The sequence below is a fragment of the Triturus cristatus genome, chromosome 2_2 (genome assembly GCF_964204655.1).
Source record: "Triturus cristatus chromosome 2_2, aTriCri1.1, whole genome shotgun sequence".
NCBI classification, from domain to species: domain Eukaryota; kingdom Metazoa; phylum Chordata; class Amphibia; order Caudata; family Salamandridae; genus Triturus; species Triturus cristatus.
The window spans coordinates 204,838,730-204,857,927 of record NC_140582.1 but is presented as its reverse complement, the minus strand read 5'-3'; the positions used below and the strand labels follow the sequence as shown (position 1 = coordinate 204,857,927).

The window sequence follows — 19,198 nt, the reverse complement described above, 5'->3', positions numbered from 1 at the left end:
AAATCAGTAGATTAAGCAGGACACGATGTATTCTGTGGCAAACCCACAATTATGCTGAGAAGCAAAAGTTGCAGAATTGCATAATTCCAGTGGCCTGCTAGTGTAGTGGTTCAACTGAAATTACTTAAACTCAATCCTACTAATGTCAAAAATGGAAGACATTCAGCAAAAAGAAACTGTTCCTCTTGCAACCATGAAATATTATAATATTTGGTGGCCAAACTGAACTAAAACTCTGTGATACAAATGGGAATACATAGATGTTGGGCTTCAAAGTCCTCAGGAGCCAGCAATTCAGTTAACTGGCACTGGGATATGAGGTCCAGCAACCTTTCTAAGAAAGCAGGTCTCCTCTGGGTATACTATATCAAAGAGCTGCACAGAGCAGATGAATCATGGCTGAGAAACGCATCTGCTTCGCCTACACTGGGTGTATTAGCATCATAACTGAAGTGAGCATCTTGAAATTTTGCATCAAACGGAACAGGGGAAGAAGGATAAACAAAACAAAAATGATGATTGATTGAAAGAGCATCCCCAGCATATTTCTGCCCATACTGCAGTTTCGCCTGACACTAAATATTAATTTTCAGACTTCCTCCAGTGATTCCATCTACTGTAGTTTCATGCCAGACTTCCCATTTCGCTCGTCTTCCTTTCTGCAGCTGAAGGAGTCTGCCCACGCGCAGCTTTCCTCTTTACCAGATAAAAATATTTTATACCAATCCTTGTATTTTAGATCAGAATTAGGAAGAGCGAGAGATTTTCCTCAACTACTTTGCTAGACGGAGGGCACGGGTACTTTTTGGACCTAACCGATTCAGAAGATGTGCCTTAAAGTTCGTAACAAAGCAGCTTACGATGGTAACAGGATTAAACTAGCATTGGCATAGCCAATAGGTCTCGCTTTTGGGACCTTATAAGTTTTTAGCCATGCAACAGTTGATGTTATTGCACCAAGGATATTGTGCTGCATAACTAAATACTTATAAGGTCCCAAAAGCGAGACCTATTGGCCATGCCAATGCTTGTTAGGCAGTGTCATAGGTCAGTCAAAGCATGCATCAAGAATGCGCCCCCTTGCTCCCTTAGATTGCTAGTGTAAAGTCTCACAGGCAATTCATGTTTCTGAAGTAGTTTCACAGGACCCTTTTATATTGCTATTAGAATCAAACAGCATTTCTTTGTCACTTTGAATCACGTGGTTGTGAATATTTCCCAGTTTACCTCTTCACTCAAGGACATCTGAGATCACATTTTGTGGGCGATCACACCTATCAGCACCTCATTTCATTGGTATCGCTGTACCGCCTAATGTGTTGTGTACATATCTCTTGGTGCCACAGTCTTGTCTAACATATGTATTTGAAACAATTGTTATGGATGTATTGATAACTTATGTTACTAGATTAAGCCTTACAATATTGTTTTAGTTCCAATATTTACAGTTATGACATTCAGCTTCTGCTTTCTCAAATTTTAAACGGTCTGTTCTGTGCTTTAGTGACGGCGGTCTTCGTTTTGGAGAGATGGAGCGCGATTGTCAGATTGCTCACGGAGCAGCACAGTTCCTGAGGGAGCGACTTTTTGAAGCTTCAGACCCATACCAAGTCCATGTGTGCAACCTGTGTGGATTAATGTCCATAGCCAACACTAGGACTCACACGTATGAATGCAGAGGATGCCGGAACAAAACACAGGTTGGTTATAGGCTGTTATAAGACGGCGTCTGATCATGTGACTTCAATTGTATTTCCAACATGTCAACATAAAAACATAAAGCGGTAAATGGCTTAAATATTTTCCGATTCAGCTTTTTGGGTAAATCACTGCTAACTAGAGCATTTTAAACTCGTTAAGGCACTTCAGTTGTTTTTCTGCAATTTCAGTCGATAGTTTCAACTGAATTTGCTCAGAAGTTATCACAGCTGTAGTCCAGAATGTCTACATCTGTATCTCCTTTATCATGGTCTTTAAAAAACAAAAAAATTAAAAATGTTGTTGTGGTTACAACTTGGTATTCTGCAAGTATTGTCTGAATCTTACTGCAGGCGTTGAAAAGTGACAATTTCAGGTCTACGTCCTAAAATGTCCTCTCCCTCCGAGTAATGCACACTTTTCTGATTATCCCTACACTTAGAGGGCTCTAACTCTGGGAATTATCTCCCGAAAATGGCTATAGACCATCTCTTCCGTCTCAAATTTGGAGTGACTTTGTTCTCATTGAATGGTCATTGCTTGCTGACCGCCCATGGGCTGCTTTAGCTCTGCCGCCGTACAGCACTCTGCAGCAGTTGAGAGAAGGAATGGTTGCTGTGCAGAAAATCTAACTATATTTGGAGTTACATGATGATGAAAAACGATTAAATGAGATGGATGGATGGCTTTTACTATGGTCAAACACGCCCCATAAGTAATTTGTTAGATTAAAAGAAAGACCTTGTTTTTTGATTCATTTAATCTCAGGAAAAAAAATCAAACACTACATAAACATAAAACCTCCACTTTCTATTATTAAAATTGGGATATCATCAGGGCAGAGGCTATGCAGTGTATGCACTTTGTAGCTGGTGAACCGCTTGATACACAACCGCTACCTACTACATTACACAAAAAATAAGATGCTATCACCCTATTAATACAACAGAAATAAAGGGAAGGGGAAGAGTAGCTGGTGTATGCTCCTTAAATAAATAAACAAGCATTGGCATAGCCAATAGGTCTCGCTTTTGGGACCTTATAAGTGTTTAGCCATGCAACAGTTGCATAACTAAATACTTATAAGGTTCCAAAAGCGAGACCTATTGGCTATGCCAATGCTTGTTTCTGTTTATTACTGCTCTGTAGTAATAGCGGCGCACGGGTGCCACCATTACTACATAGAAGTAATAAACAGGAAAAAAACCTTGATCACGATCAAACATCAAATGGGAAAGTGAGGCGCACGCATCCGCGCACTTGCACTGTAGCTCTAGGCTACAGTGGTAGCACTTTTTTGAGCCCTCACAAAAAGTCTCGCCAGACCAGCCCATGCGCTGGGTCAGGCGAGACCTAAAAAGGATGCAATATAATAGTAGGCCGTATCTACTGCCGACGTTGCTACATCTCCCAAACTAATCAAAGCTTTCAAGTAAGAGCGGTGAAGGAAGTTTAAAACATAAGTTGGTGAGGGACAGAGCAAATACTTCATAATTTCACAGTTGATGAATCACTGGCATTTGCATGCGTCATTGAAATTCTTGCAGTGAAAAGTCCTGGTACCATGGAGGTTGTTGCCTTCACATATTGGTTGACTGAGCGCAGCTTGAATATTTGTCTGGTACAGCATTCACAAGCCAACGTGTCTTTTTTATATATATTTATTTATTTGGTATGGTTTACCATAATGCCCACTAATTTAGGGTTACATCATTGGGTTATGTATATTCATAGTTAAAAATGACACGTACATCAAGGTTACAAAGTTACCCTTTTCTGTTTAAAGAAACTTGACAAAGATGGAAAAAAAAACAAAAAACAATAATTGAAATCTAAAAATGACATATGCCAGGGTCGTAGTGGACATTTCATAGCGATTGATGCATTTAGTTTATTGCATTAATTTGTTTTTTTCATTTGAAAACCGAGAATTAAGTGCAGTAAAACTTGTGAAGACTCCATTCACGAATCGCTAGTGGTTTCTACTTTCTCACAGTGGATCCTTGTGGTCTGCCGAACTGTGTACCATTGCGCTCCTCTGCTTGGATGTTGTCTGTGATTGTTTCGGATTAAGATGGCACCTCGGTAGTCATCGTATTGCTGCAGAATTGTGTTCGGTGTTTAGAATTTATTTCTGCTTGTTGCAAAGTTTTTTTTTATTTGACTGCAATGGGCCCTGTTTGTGGATTCACGATCTCTTATCACCTCCCCATCTGCTTGAAGTACTGATTTCTACAAAGTAGTAATTATTTTTCATATCTCCTCTGTTTCAGATTTCCTTGGTACGAATGCCCTACGCCTGCAAACTCCTGTTCCAAGAGTTGATGTCAATGAGCATAGCTCCTCGCATGATGTCTTCATAGTAAGGCTAGCGTGTTGAGGAGCTGCGTTACCCCTGCTTCATCATATTACTTATCCAGCGCTCTGTTACTGAAAAACAGACTTGAAAATTACTATGTAATTTTATGGGGTGTTAGGAGACCGATTTTACTGTCTTTTTTTTCTGCTATGTGTTTTAATGGCACTTGTGATTTTCTGTATATAGTAAATAAAGTTTTCTTGACATAAGTGTCTACAGAAACTCTTCATGTATTTTATTGTGACATAATTTGTGCAAGCTGAAATGGTGATGTTGGGAAGAGGAAAGAGAGCAAAGAGTCTATTGTTCCAGGACTAGACGGGCAGATTGAGTTCACCAAACTGCAATATTCAGTGTGTCTTCACAATTCTGCACCTTGATCTGTTAAAAGAAAAAGATGACAAAAATAATAAGTCCCATGCTCGATATTGCTGGATTCTTTAAAAAACATATATATATCTGCCAAGGTCAGTTTCACGCCAATGTTTAGTATTATTTTGTATTCGATCCTATCACACTTAACTACCCCATGTCCGGTCTAGTCAACAAAATATACTTTCATGAGGTTTTGCGGACAAGAGCATTAAAAGGAAACTCTTTTCACAGGGTCTTCAAATATGGGTTTTAATAATAAACATTGTGGGGTATTTCTTTAAGATGGAAGGGATCATTGGAAAAAAATGTGCCATATTGGCACTCAGTTTGGCGTAGCACCAGAAAGTAATTGGCGTCTGCTATTGTTAAACAGCATTTCTGCCCTTAAGCAGACTACACCACAGGTAGTCCGAATGGCGCTATTCTCCAATCTCGGCCGGCTTAGCTCGCGCGTGGGGGGGGGGGGGGGGGGGGGGGTAATTTAATTTAATAAAATAATTAAACTTACCTTTCCGCAGGCAGAGTCCTGCGTCTTCTGTGCTCCTGCACTTAGGAATAGGAAGCAGGCAGCCAGGCTCCCTCCCCTAAGCCAATCACAATGCTGCAAGCAGCGTTGTGATGGGTCGGGACCCCGCCCGGCCAGCGGCTTATGGGGAGGCCATCTTCTCCATGCAGGCTGCAATGCAGCCTACATGGAGAAGGGCAGGGTGCGAATGACTTGTTTGGGTCGCCCCAGGAGGCCGACTAAAGTCTTTGCGTACTCTGGCATGGGCAGGCACCCCACTCCTCCCTGCCTGCTCACACATCAGCCCCGCCCACCCACCTGCCCGCAAGCAAACATAAAATGGTAATAACTGAAAGTTATTACCACTTTGTTTCTGCTTCTCGCACTGCGCCCTAGTGGAAGAGCTGCCCCTGCTATTCTAATGGGTGACACTAGACCTGTGCTCATTATATCTTCAAACATCATGTCCTGTGCATTATTGGTACCCTAGTGAGTTGCATGTATCCAAATAATTAGCATTTAAGCGGATTGCAAGCTAATCTTCACTTTGATTACCAATCCCATTGTCACTTTTTAGGATTTCCTGTGACCATGTTGCATCCAACCAACATGTTTGGTCAAACACATCAACCATTCATCACTTGCTGAAATAGATTTTTTGGTTTATTATAACCGAAATAGTAACGTGTTATTTTTGGTTGGATTACCTCAGGATACACTTATACCAGGTTAGCTAAATTGAAATAAAAAAAGGAAAACTATCGGGAAGTTATCATAAATATGGCTATGGGTTAGAGTAAATAAATGGAGTTAGAGTAAAGAGGAGCAGGCAATGATAAAAAAACAGAGGTGGTGAAATTCATGGGGTTTCTCTCTGCAATACGTCGTACAATTAAGCATCATGGATATTTTTAAACCAGGGAAGAATGAACATAGATTCGAGAAGATAACACAACACTGTCATCTAGAGGCTGAAACAAATTGATTTGTCCTATCTATTTGCAGAAACAAAGGTAAAAAATACGCACACCAAATAAAATACTCTGAAATTAATCACAAAGAAATTATTAGTCGAAAAAAATCAATGCATTGTATCACCTAGCATGTTCTCAATATTACTAATTCGAAACCTATATAATAAGAAATGGCAAAAAGTTAATTGTGATTTTTCTTTTCACCTCGTTGTTATTGGTGACATCCGACAAATTGTGCTTCGCTCTCGTTGTCTATATATCGTTCACAGCCCTTAATTAAAAACATCCCTGTACGCCACTGTTGCAGATCTCTAATTATATGTTTCAGATTGATAACATTGAGAACATGCTAGGTGATGCAGTGTACTTTTCAAGTACTTTTCAATTTATATGTATAGCCCCCAAAGTAGTCTGCCCTTTCTTTTTACTGCTGTGCAGAGGGCAGACGAGTAATGGAGCATCGGTACATAATGTGGACTGTCCTCACTGTACTAAATGTAAAGAAATAATTACAAATACCCAATCTCATGTCATCCCCACCGCTCTCTGCGCTTTCCCTTCACTCTTAAAGCTGTGCTTTCAGTTCTCCAGCGCGACTTTGACAGGTGGTTGCAGAGTCCAGCCAGCGCAAGCTGGAATTCCTTTAGGACTTATGAACAGTACGTTTAAAGTTCTGCTGTGCATTATTGCTTCATCATAGCAGTGAATTACCGGATTTAGGATTCACTTATTCACAATAATGTCTATTAGTGGGTATGACGGTCTTTGACAGCCAGAATTCAAACTATTCAAGTTTTTAAGAAACCTTTTTTATGAAACTGGCATTTTTGGAAGAGACTTATAATCTCAGATTCCTCCCCTTAGAATATTCCCCAGGTGTCAGACTGGGTCTGGGAAATTCAAAGCATAATCCCTGCCTGACAGGAGGGGTGGCACTAGTGGCTTTGCTTCGACGTCACTCCACACTTGAAGTGACGTGTGCAGGCATTTATAGACACCACCCATATGCGCTTCAGTTCCTTTCTTCCTGTACTAACAGACATTGATCCAGCGGTACTCCTGGTCTCTTAGAGCCTACTGTTCTCCAAATATTTCCAACAAAGTGTTTTTCGGTGTGCAAGGGACAGGTCCCTTAACACATCAACAGAGTTTAAGCCTTGTAGGGACTGTCACTGACAGATGTTGGGCACTGGTCCCCTTTTGATCTGCCTGGGGTCATCTCATGACTCCGCGGCCTGCAGCGACTGCGTGCAAAAGCACCCTCAAGCCATCCTTGAGCGCGAGGCATAGCTTTTTATTGCAAGACACTGGAAGGCTCCATGTTGGTCGAAGTCACTGGGAAGGTCCTGCGCCCTAAGCCATTCCTGTGACAAGTCGAAGTCTAAGTCTTCAGATAAGTCTAAGTCCAAGCAGGACTCGACCCTCTCAATGCTCCAGATCCTCTGAGATGGTGCATGGGCGTCGTGAAGCCTCCTGGGCTTGCTCCTGAAGTTGTTCTGCAGAGCCTGTTCTTGATTCCCACCTCGCGCCGGTCTAAGTTTGCTGGGCCTTCGGTAACTCCCCTACATCTTTAGGAATTTCAGTAGGCGATAATGTGCTTATTTGTGCAATCAGCTGCCACGCCTCTGGGCCCCTAGAAGCTAAATGGCCTTCCTTTTGGATTGCCACCACCATGACCTCCCTCAACGTCAGTTGGGCACTCTAGCGTTTGACCGGCTTCAGTACTTGACCACTTCCCCCACACCATGTCCTACACTGGAGCAGGATCTGAATTCACCAGCGCTGAATGCCAACCATTCCATAGTACTGACTGACTCTGGGACAGCGCCCCTCCAACTTCGACTGAGCCCACATTTGACATCACTTATTCGTCCCAATGTGGGCAATCCATCTGACACTGTCTCTTTGCCCTCTACTAGGGACCAGTTTATCCTCCATAACTTTGGCACATATTAGTCTCTGACACCGGTGATGAAATTGCACAGCCATATTAGGATGACAACTGGTATGATGAACTTCAGATTGCTAATGGCCTGGACACTTCACCAGACACTGTTCTGTTCTCTCCTCCAGGACCTGCTACTGAGGAGAGTGCATCATTTGCTGGGGTGATGCAGAGGCCTGATGAGATGCTTGAATTCCAGCTCCTATGTCTGGAGGTTAAGACCAATGTATTAGTCATTCAACCTGGTCAAAACCCTTCTGAGCCTCCCCGGAGAAATTTTAGGTACCTGGGCTAAGCTCTGCACGGCGCCCCCGGACAACTGCCAGATTGCCCATCACTACCATCCTGTACCCAGGGCCTTGGATTTGCTCATTCAGCATCCCAAACCTGAAAGTCTGGTGGTGCAGGCCTCGGCCAGTAAAGTGAACCTAAATGGATTCCTCAATGCTTCCCCTTACAGAGTCAAAACGTATTGGCACTTTTCTCAGTGAGTCTTTATTTATCCTCCAGTCTCTTCTTGAGTTCAGTCAATGCTATCTGTCTTCTAGGCCGCTACATCCATGTCCTTTGTGGCTCAGATCCTTCCAGTTGTACCTTAAGAGGCTTGTGCAATCCTTCTAGGCTATGCAAGATGCAGCTAAGTTCACTATTCCATGTGGCCTTAACACAACCGATTCTTTGAGACAAGTCATTGGCACCAATGTGGCCATCTGTAGACATGCTTGAATGGGAACCACTGTTTTTTCGGGGGATGTCAAGTCCAGTTAGCTGGACATTCCATCCATCACCTTGCTTTTGTTGCCCTAAGTGTGATGGATATGCCCAGACGTGGGTCGTGTGCTAACTGTGCCACTGCAACCAAGCTAAGCCTTGCTGGTGGGCGAAACCAGTCCAGGGTTGCCTGTGTTCTGATTCAGGGAGGACCTGGCCTAGCAATTCGGGCTGGACTGTTCCATTGGAGCAGGGTCGAGACTGATTTCTACATGGCTGGGTCCAAACTAAGGTGACATGGTGGGCGAAAAAACTATGGATTAGGATGCGACCAGAATGATTGCCAGTGGCTGAGATTAATTCAAGCATTCCATCCATCACCTTGTTTTTGTTGCCATGTGTGTGACTGGTATACCCATACGTGGGTCCCGTACTCACTGTGCTACTGGAACAAACCTATACCTGGCTGATGAGCGAACCCAATTCTGGTTTGCTCGTGTTCTAGTTCAGGGAAAACTTGGTCAAGCAATTCAGGCTCGACTGTTCCCACTGGAGCAGGGTCAAGACTGATTTGCATATAGCTGGGTCCAAACTTGGGTGACGTGGTGGGCGAAAAACAATGACTGGGATGCAGCCAAGAGCGATTACCTCTTAGATTAATGCAAGCATTCTATTCATCACCTTGTTTTTGTTGCTCTTAGTTTTATGCCCATACCATATGATGGTTCCTGCCTTTTCAGGGACAAGGCAGGTTAGTCCTGTTGTCTTGAAGCACTCAAGGGCTGAGAGTGCGCTCTCCGGACCTAACTGCGGCTCCACATCAGTCCTCCGTTTCGGCTCCTCTGCGGCTTTGGTGGGGGTTTTCAACATAGTCAATTTCCATTAGCTCAGCAACCTCCTCAGCTTTTTCAAAAACCCTGTAGTCCTTACCGCCATCCGTAACACCTTTTCCAGAATGGCTGCCGGAGGACCATCTGTCCCTTTGATGCCAGGAGCCATAGAGGATTCCGGCGCCAGAAGTAGGTCGTGGTTGTTTGCTACTGTCTGGTGCCGAAGGATACAGGCCTCTGCCCAATTTTAGACCTTTGCTTTCTCAACCTCTGTTTGTGGAAGGACATATTGAAGATGCTCGCCTTAGCCCCAGCTGTTGTCTGCCCTCGACCCTGTTGACTGGATGGTGGTGATGGACTTGAAGGACTCTTGTTTACACTTCCCCGTCCTGCAGGTGCATAGACCATGTCTGCGGTTCACGGTGGACAACAAGCATTTTCAGTTCGGTGTGCTTCCCTTTGGCCTCACCAGTGCCCCTCAGGTGTTCATGTAAGTCATGGCAGTGGTTGCAGCACATCTTCGGAGGTCAGGGTTCCCACTCTTCGCCTTCCTCAATGACTGGCTTCTGAAGGCAGCGTTGCCCTAGGCAGTAGTCACCCACCTCCAGACTACGGCACACCTCCTGTCATCTTTGGGGTTCACTATCATCATGTCGATGTCACACCTGACTCCTTCTCTGATGCTCCCCTTTATCAGAGACATTCAGGGTATGATCCCGATCTTTCTGCCTTGGTCATGGATTTTGAGTGAGGTCGACTCTGAGGCTGCCAGGACTGATGGCCTCCTGCACCCTGCTGGTTAAGCATGCCAGGTGACACATGCAGGCTCTACAGTGGGATTTGAAGTCTCAGCAGTCCCAAGATCATGGAGACTTTTCCTGTGCTCAGAATTCGATTGGGAATGCGAAATACCTGTAGTGGTGGTTATTGGACCATGGTTTGGTCAGTGGCAAACCCCTGCCTCTTCTCCACCCAGAGATAACCGTGGTGACCAATTAATTGCTTCTGGTTGAGATTGCCATTAGTGAGAGGTGGAAATCAGAGGCCTCTGATCTCCGGCGGAGTTAAGGTTCCATATACACCTTCTGGAGCAGAGGATCATATGTCATCCATCCATCAAGGGGAAGCTCACAGACAAATGCTACTGTCATGTACGGCAACAAACAGGGTGGGTTGGAGTCGTGGACCCTGTGCCAGGAGCCCCTGCAATGCTCGACCTGGCTGGACCACTAAGGGCTGACAAACTCAGCCGTTGATGCCTCACTGATCACGAGTGGCAATTGCATCCAGAGGTGGCACGAAATGTCTTCTTTAAATGGGGAGAACCTGATTTGATCAATTCACATCTGCCGAGAACACACAATGTCATCGCTGCTGCACTTTGGTGTTTGCAAGGTGTCTCTTGCTTGGAAATGTGGTCTTGAGTGGAACATTGGACTCCTGTATGCCTCTACAGATATCACTCCTGCCCTGAGTTCTCAAGAAAGTCAGGACCAGCTGGGCCAAGTTATCCTTGGCTCCTGATTGAGCATGGAGCGTATGGTATCTAGAACTCCTGGGCCTGAGCATATGTCCTCAGAACAGATAGGCCCTCTGGGAGGACCTGCTGTCACAGCAACAGGACAGGGTTCTGCTCCTGGGCCTTTGCACTCTCCACCTTCACGTTTGGAAATTAAGTGGCGACAGTTGAACACCTTTTACCTTCCTCTGAGGTGATCGATGTCATCTCCGCAGCCAGATGTCCCTCGACAAAACCTGTACACGCCTGACGTTGGGACAAATTTGTGGTTTGTTGCAACACATGCCAGATTGACCCTCTCCAAGCTAAGTTGTCTGTTTTGTTTGTCTCTTGCCTGGCAGGGCTTTGCTTTGGGCACGGTTAAGCGTTATTTGTTGGCCTTCTTACGATTGCCAGATCAGACCTCAATGTTAAATTACCAGTTGGGATATAATTTTTGAAAGGGTCATAACATCTGTTTCCCCCTTCTCCCTTTGTAATGCCCCAATCTGACCTTAATCTGGTCCTTACTTATCTGATGTGCACTCCATTTGAACTGCTTCTCAGCTGGACCTTACTGCTCTTCATTAAGACCGTGTTCCTTGTAGCCATCACTTTGGCATGATATATGAGTAAGATTCAGGCTCTTTGTGTCAATTCACCTTACACTCCCTTCTTCCTAGACCAATTTGGTTCTGCAGACGCCAGCACTATTTCCATAAATACTTGTGACACTTGCATATCAGTCAAACTATCACCCTGTTGTCGTTTTATGCTCTACCTCACCCATCTAAGGAGGAGAGGCCCCAGCTCTTGTATCCCCAAAGAGTGCTCTAGTTTTACATTGATCACACCAAAAACACCAGATGGTTGATCAGCTTTTTGTGGGGTTTTCTGGAGCAGAAAAAGGCAAGGCAGTGCAGAAGAGAACCATCTCCCGCTGGGTCATGCACTGCATTAATATCTGCTCTGCGCAGGCTAAAAAGCAGGCTCATGAAGGACTGTGCGCTCATTCTTACCGGGCCAAAGCTGCTACCACTGTTAGCATGCGGAGTCCATGAGCGTCCTTCCATACGTTCCCAGAGCACTATTGTCTGGACAGTCGGATTCGATGAGAGACGTTCTGCCCTCTTGGTCCTGCAGCACTTTCTGGTTTAAATCCATTCACAGACCTGCCTCCAAATAGGTACTGCTTTGGAATCTATTCAAAATGTGAGGAATCTACGGCTAGAAGTCTTGAGCAGCAGAACAAGCTACTTACCTTTTGGTAACACTCTTTTTGATATAACTATATCTAGCCACCGGTTCCTCACAGAATGTTCTGTGATTAAATTCTGTCCATTATTACTATCCCAAGTTTAGGATTCTGCACACTGGTCAAAACCAAGTTGATCTCTGGATTGTGCATCAGGGAGCGTGGACAGCCTCAAAAGCAGCTGACAGCGTGCAGGGGTGGCACCTATATAGACTCCGCAAGTTAATTTCCAGAGCAGATCGGTGTAAGTACGGAGCCACAAAGCGCCACCTGACTGTGCGCTGAGGTCCTGCTGAAATGTTTCCGGATCCCGCCTGATGCCTGGGAAATATTTAGAGGGTGAGGAATCTTTGACTAGATAGTCTACCAAAAAAGAATGTTAATGAATATAAGTATCTTGTTTGATATGACCGTCTAGGCATATCTTCCTATCATCAAGAACCCCCAATAATTTGGCTGTTCTGGCCGTATTAGGTTGATATTCTTTGAGGACTGAGGAATGCCAAACCAGCCTTCCATTTAGAGTGTAAGAGTATCAGGAATTAAGTATTAACCGGGTTTAGACTGAGTTTGTTTTGCATCATCCGATGGTTCATTTGTTCAATCAATTAGTAACTAAACTTCCATTTTTGCTGGAGTTAATTCTGAGTTTCAGTTGGACATTCCTTAATTAAATACAATTGGGATCAGACCTTGGTGTATTTCTAGGAGAGAAAAAAACCATGACAAAAGGTGCGATCTGTAAACTATGACCCAGATTTAGTGTCTTTCAGGCAAAGACGCGCTGGTGATAAATTGCAGGACTGCATTACAAAAAGGACGGGATAAAATCAGTGCTTAATTTGTGTGTGGGGGGGGGGGAGAATAAGTGCCAGGGCTCTTGTCAGGGTGCCACTGCAGCTCGCACCACCTATTGCTCCCATTAGTGCTGCCAATGACAGTACTACCACTACTAGCTATCAGATCCATACAAGTGTGAAGATTAAGACTTTGAATATACATTAAAATGACTAGTACATGCCGCCCATGTTGTTCTTATAACTTTGGGTGGCAGGCATTTGTGATTTTAATGTATATTCAATTATTAAGCAGCAGCTGTTGTGCTCTTCATAAAAGAGCCTGTGTTGGCAAAGTGCTGGTGCCGGGCACCAGAAACTGCCGGCTCAAATTAAGCACTGGATGCAATGCAGCACCAGAATTTAATAAGATCCGCCTGCTAATGATGTCATCTGCACTGCTCATGCTAAATCTGGTTGTTCTGCATGACGCTCAGCCTTGCGCTATGGTGCAAAGTTGAGCCAGTAGTTTCTAACCTAGAATTTGAACTCTGGTTGCACCTGCCTGTTCAATTTTCAACATTTAGACAAACTTCCGAAACCTATGGTTATTGTGCTATCTTGCCATAGACATGCCCCCTTGCATATATTAAGAGGAGTTGGCTCAAATAGGTTTGGGTGCAGTGTGAGGGTTAACTTTCATTTTGCACACGTTTTTCATCATTACTGTTTGTGCAGCATTGCGTGAGTTCCAGTACAAACCTATAGTAAATATGCATACGGTGTGGTTGAAGATGCACATATTCTTTGAAACAAAGACTTGACAGCGGATATAGTGCACTTTTGATGGAGGAAACCAACTTGGAGATTTTGAGAAACTTGTATTTCCACTTCTTAATGGGACCATATTCAATCGGATCCGTTGAAACCAGATAAATTATGAATTTATTGTGGGCAATCTGTGATGCTTGTGATGCTCACTGGTCATAGTGGCTGTCTGGTATGTTTGAGAGAATGCGGCCAGTGTAGAAATCCTTACGAGAACCCTACACATATTGTGCTAAAGCCAAGTGAGTCTTAAAAGCAAGACCCATCTCAACACACTGGATAAAACCACTAAAGGCTTTTGGGATGAAGTTTGGGGGACCACAAGCACTGCAAATTCAATCCAAAAGTTGTCGTCATTAACTGCATGGAATTATGATCCACAAAATCTCTGCGACTTGTCTTTTTTTGGCCCAGAGGGCCACGTGTAATGAAAAACAGAACAATATCTTGTCATGTGGACCAAAACGAGCACAATAAACTTATTAGTAGAAAGTATTGCCTCTTTCTCTGTAAATATCACTGCTCTTCCAAACCGTTCCATGCGAATCTGGTGGGTGATTCCTCCTGGTAGGAGGCCTGAATACCATGGAATATCCTCGCTCAACCATCTAAACAATTTTCTTATCGCAAAGATTTTGAACCATTCAGTTAAGAGCTGCACAATTGTTTTTGTGCATTACCCCTGCAGGCAAAACAATCCAGACCTGCGTCATTGGGAAGGAGAGATTCTCACCTTTCCAGTGATGGCCTCTATGGAGCAAATCCAACTGTAGGACCATGGGACTATAGACGCCAAATAATTCTTTTGCAATAAAGAGAATTTGTAATGCCTCTTATTTGTATTTTGCTGGCAGGGGATATTGAAATTTTTAGCCCGTAGCAGCCGGCGGATGACAAAGGATGGTATTTGGAAAAGTCAAGAGAAGAAATAAGGGCTTTAGTTGAGCAAAGGTCCAAACGAATAAGAACACAGCAAAGATGCCGAAACCATAAGATAACCATTTTAGGTATATTGTTTCTAGACGTGCAGTAGTGACATAGTAGGGAAGAGGGAAAGTGTAGTGTGGTGTGGATAAAGGTAACAGGACAAAGAATAATAAAAAAAAATCTACAAATGTAAACAAGATTATCAGAAAAGTGTGGTGAGGTGCAACAGAGGTTAAATGGACCGCTGGTGGCATAAATCCATTTGTGGAAGAGACTGGTGCAACTTTAACCTCTACAGGCACATCTTTAGTGTCAAGCATACTAACATTGATAATGCAACAGGGCTAGAGATTGGTCAGTGGAGCCAGCAGCACTGCATTGATGAAATAGAATGGGCTTGGAGACCGGAAGCAGAAAAGATGTCAGGCTCCACTTGAAGGACATGTACCCTTGAACCTGTAAAGTTAAACAATTTGTGAGCGCCCATAAGCTCCTCCTTTAAAATCCAGATTTCTTTGATGGATTACTCACCTGGTTTCAGTGGAATTTCCTGCAGGTGGCTAGCAACAATAATTTTTGCTGAAGCAGCTGCCTCGCCTCTGGAATTCTGTGCATGGCACTCATACTCCCCAGCATCTTCTTTGGTTAAAGGAGATATCTAAACAAAGAGACAAGAGCAATTATCCTTTCATCAGTTGGAACAAGTATCATGCATGAAGTAAAAACCAAAAATAAAACTGTCTGTAGATGTAATTACCAGCGGTTCAGATCTATTTAGGCATTACTGTGAATCACTTTATGCTGTCTACAAGAGTCCTATGCCCAGATGTAGTCCCTTGTGTGCTGTGGCCGAACAAAGCCAACACCTGTATATAGTTGCTCTTCTGAGGGGACGTGGCCTGGAAGGTGAGGCTGGTGTGTTTCTTTTGGAGCAGGACCAAGTCTGATCTGCTTTAACGTTGGTAGAATTTTGCCAGCATAGCCCGCATTTTTCTGTCTAGGCCAGCAGAGGACGTAGATCAATACAGCAAATAGTTGAAGCAATCACTTCAATTGTATTTCCTAATTATACCTAAAAGCTAATTGAAGTAATTAAAAGCTGAACTGCGATGCTAAACAATAATACAACATATTGGACATAAAATCGTATTCAAGTCTCCACTCCTGGACCTTTTACAATATGAATATGTGATTCAATGGCTGGTATTGCTCTTTGTGAAAGGTGGTAACCCTATCTGGTACCGGTCTATAGTGGAGAAGTGAGCAAAAAAACGCTGGACTGGAATGTGGCCCAGAGTAATTACCAATGACTGAGATTTATTCAAGTGTTCTAACTATTATTTGCTTTTCTCAGTTGTGCTGTGATGTCATGCTGTGTTGTACTATGCAATACATATTGAGTTTTATAGCATCGCATTACAGGCCGCCTAGGCGTGAAACTCCTCCTGCAGTGGTTTCCTTCTCCATGCTCCACGTAGCGCATGGCGTTCTGAAAAACTCAGCGGAACAGAGATTTTTCCTCACTCGTGCTCGCCAGCATTAAGTTGGCGAGTGCGAGCAAGGAAAATCTTACTCCAGAACCCCCCCCCCCCCCCCCCCCCCCCCAAGAAGTGGCTGCCTCGGAACGGAGGCGGTTGGGGCTGAGAGTGGATTAAAAATTTTAATAAACTTACCTTCTCTGCCGCACGCCTCTCATCTGTCTGCTGTGCTGGAAGCACCCAAACTTCCAGACTCTCCCAGCCAATCACGATGCTCCAAGAGCAGCTTCGGGATTGGTCTGAGCGTCCTCTATGGACGCTCAGCCAGTGCCCGGGGAGGCTGGGCATGTACTCCATGGAGCTGTGCAACACAGCCCAATGAAGAACATGCCAAGTGTGCATGATGGTTTGGCCGGCCAAACCGTCATGTACAATTATAGGACTGCAAACCACCCCTCACGCGCTCTGGGGTCACAGAGCCCAGCCTGCCCCGACTCCCACACAGAAAAATAAAATGATTATACCAGCCTATTATTCTTTTATTTTTATTTTTTGCACTGCTGAAATAGCAGGAGGAGGAGCCGCCACTGACCTCCCGGCAAGATTTATCAACACGGGTGGTCGCGGATGGTCGCTACTGCTCGTGTTGACAAACCTTCCATTTGCGTTGTGGAAGCTGCCGCTTGAGTAGAACATCTACTCGAGCGGCAGAAAGTAGCAGCGCCCTCTTGTGCTGTGCATGGTGCTGTTCATGCTAACTTTACAGCGTAGGACAAACACAGAGTGCTAAAAATCCTCGCAAACGGTGCAACGTAATGCACTCCGACGCTTGCGGAACTCCATGTAGCGCAGCAGAGTTTTATGGTCACTTGCGAAACTCTACGACTGCGCTCAGGACTAATGCCACTCTGGAGTAGCTTCCGATAGGCCACATGTTATAATATTGCAACATGTACCAGTTCCTGGGATGGACTCCAGTGTGTCACGAGCTACCACCAGGGGGTGAGATTAAATCAAGCTTTGCTGCCACCACTTTGCTGTTTACTGCAGTAAATGCCCTGAGTGTAAATGGAATGTCCAGACATGGGTCTTGTTCTTGCTGTGCCACAAGCTGCATATTACTGACTAGGATTAAATAGGCTGAAACCCGGCCTGGGGTTGCTTGTGTTTCTGGCCTGGCAGTTTGGGCTGCATGTACTGGAGTAGGGCCAGGAATGATTTGCCCATGACTGTGCTCATCTGTAGTGGCACAGTGGGTAGAAAAGGATGGACTCAGATGTGGCCCTAAGTGATTGCCGGTCACAGACTGATTTCCTTCCATCACTTTGGTGTTTATTGCGTAAGTATCAAGTCAAACATTCAACTGGGCACAACTCTTATTAATTCTGTTCCTACTTTAGTTGCTCCATCTTTCTGTGAGGAAACCATGATTCACAGAAAAAGTAGTTAAGAATCACACTTTAATTACAACTCATTTTGTTGCGGTTTTCATCGGCAGCACGGGCACAGAAAATTGCATTTTAGTGCAATGCTGAGTGTAGCGCCACGACGCAAAGGCGAGGCCCTGGTGTCTTAGGTGGAACACATACAGATTCGAGTTAACATTTGTACACGATGACGTCCAACAATGTAGCCGTGTAATGGGATAGAAAACTGCTAAATAAATAAAAAGCACACCGTGACACAGTGCTGCATTCACAAATATTGTTGAAATGCGTTGGGAATGGAAGGTTTGTTAACGGAACGCCTCCTGTGGGAAACAGGAGTGTCCTGCTTTGTGGCATCTGGAGAATTTAATTAAACATTAAAGCCTGTGGCTTAAGGTTATGTGCACTTGACCAGAACTGAGTTGACCAGATTTAAAATTATATCCTGTTTGTTATGACTACAGATGAATTACGGGAGAGGCTTTACTAATGCTTTTTTTTATTATTATTGCAAAGACAGGCCAAGACTATTTGATTACATAGAAGGAAGCACGTTTTGATCTAAAGAAGAGATTTTTTTTTTGATTAATAGCACTGGAAGAATTCTATAGGGGTGATTACCAAAGGTAAACTTATACTTTTGAGTAAGTTTACAATTGTTTGCTGTTGACGAAGGTATTTTACGAGTAGTATCTTTAAAATTGCAGTCTTCGCACACAAGATAGGATTTTCCTATCTTTTTATGTGCGGAGACTTCGCTGTCGTTAAGATACTACTTGTAAACTACGTTTCTGAACCGCAAACAATCATAAACTACACAAATGTGTAAGTTTACCTTTGTGAATCAGGCCCAATAAGGTTACTTTGTTTGAGTGGGCTGTCTTAACTTTTTTTTAAAATTTATTTTCATTATAAAGGTATATAAGACACCTATCCCAGAAAAAGGAGAGGCATAAAGTACAGAACATATCACCTGCAAGGGATGAAATATCTAGAGAAGAGGGTAGAAGTCCTCATTTACTATATTTGATGTCCCAGCATGCCATTTACTCCTGTAACGAGGTCATAGATTGAGAAACATCCTTTACTATGCAATCTTTAATAAGCATGCTTATACCACACAGCCTTTGCCATGCATGATATATATACAGTACAGTTAAGTATTATTGCAGTTCCGTGACTGGCACACTGACAACATCCTTCTTAGAAGTAAAACTGCAATATAGGTTAGAACCTGTCATTGATGACATACAACCAACCCTTGCTAAAAAGTTATATCTGCAGTTTAGGCACGGTACACTTCCCTTATGTTCCCTTATGTGCCTTTACAAATAAGTGGGGGGGGGGGGCAGTCTTACCAAGGGCTGCCCGACATGTAACAACATACCGGAGACGGACCTACATGTATTATTCTTCTGCCCGGCATATAAGAAAGCGAGGCACCGTTGGTTACTGCAGTTGTGCAGAAAGCTCGGAACATCTCACTGCGCACAGGCTTTCAGGATTTTAAAATATATTAGTATGCCTATTGCGTATTCAGTCTCCTGCTATTTGTTTTCAATGTGGTGTGTACTCCAAGCTGTTTTAAAGACAGGGCTAGCCCTATCAAATC

The 19,198-nt window shown here is 43.9% G+C and overlaps 2 protein-coding genes across 2 annotated transcripts in view; one reads left to right on the top strand and one right to left on the bottom strand.

Moving 5' to 3' along the window:
* POLR2B (RNA polymerase II subunit B) overlaps window positions 1–4,279 on the top strand; it is a 138,834-nt gene extending 134,555 nt beyond the window's left edge. The window contains exons 24-25 of the mRNA XM_085641182.1: window positions 1,505–1,700; window positions 3,972–4,279. Of these exons, the coding sequence (XP_085497308.1) occupies window positions 1,505–1,700; window positions 3,972–4,061 (286 nt within the window). The 3' untranslated portion in view covers window positions 4,062–4,279. The remainder of the gene's footprint in view (window positions 1–1,504; window positions 1,701–3,971) is intronic.
* Window positions 3,344–19,198, bottom strand: part of IGFBP7 (insulin like growth factor binding protein 7) — a 123,114-nt gene continuing 107,259 nt past the window's right edge. Inside the window, exons 4-5 of the mRNA XM_085641183.1 lie at window positions 15,213–15,339; window positions 3,344–4,438 (exon numbers count right to left, since the gene is read on the bottom strand). Coding sequence (XP_085497309.1) covers window positions 4,419–4,438; window positions 15,213–15,339 — 147 coding nt within the window. The 3' untranslated portion in view covers window positions 3,344–4,418. The remainder of the gene's footprint in view (window positions 4,439–15,212; window positions 15,340–19,198) is intronic.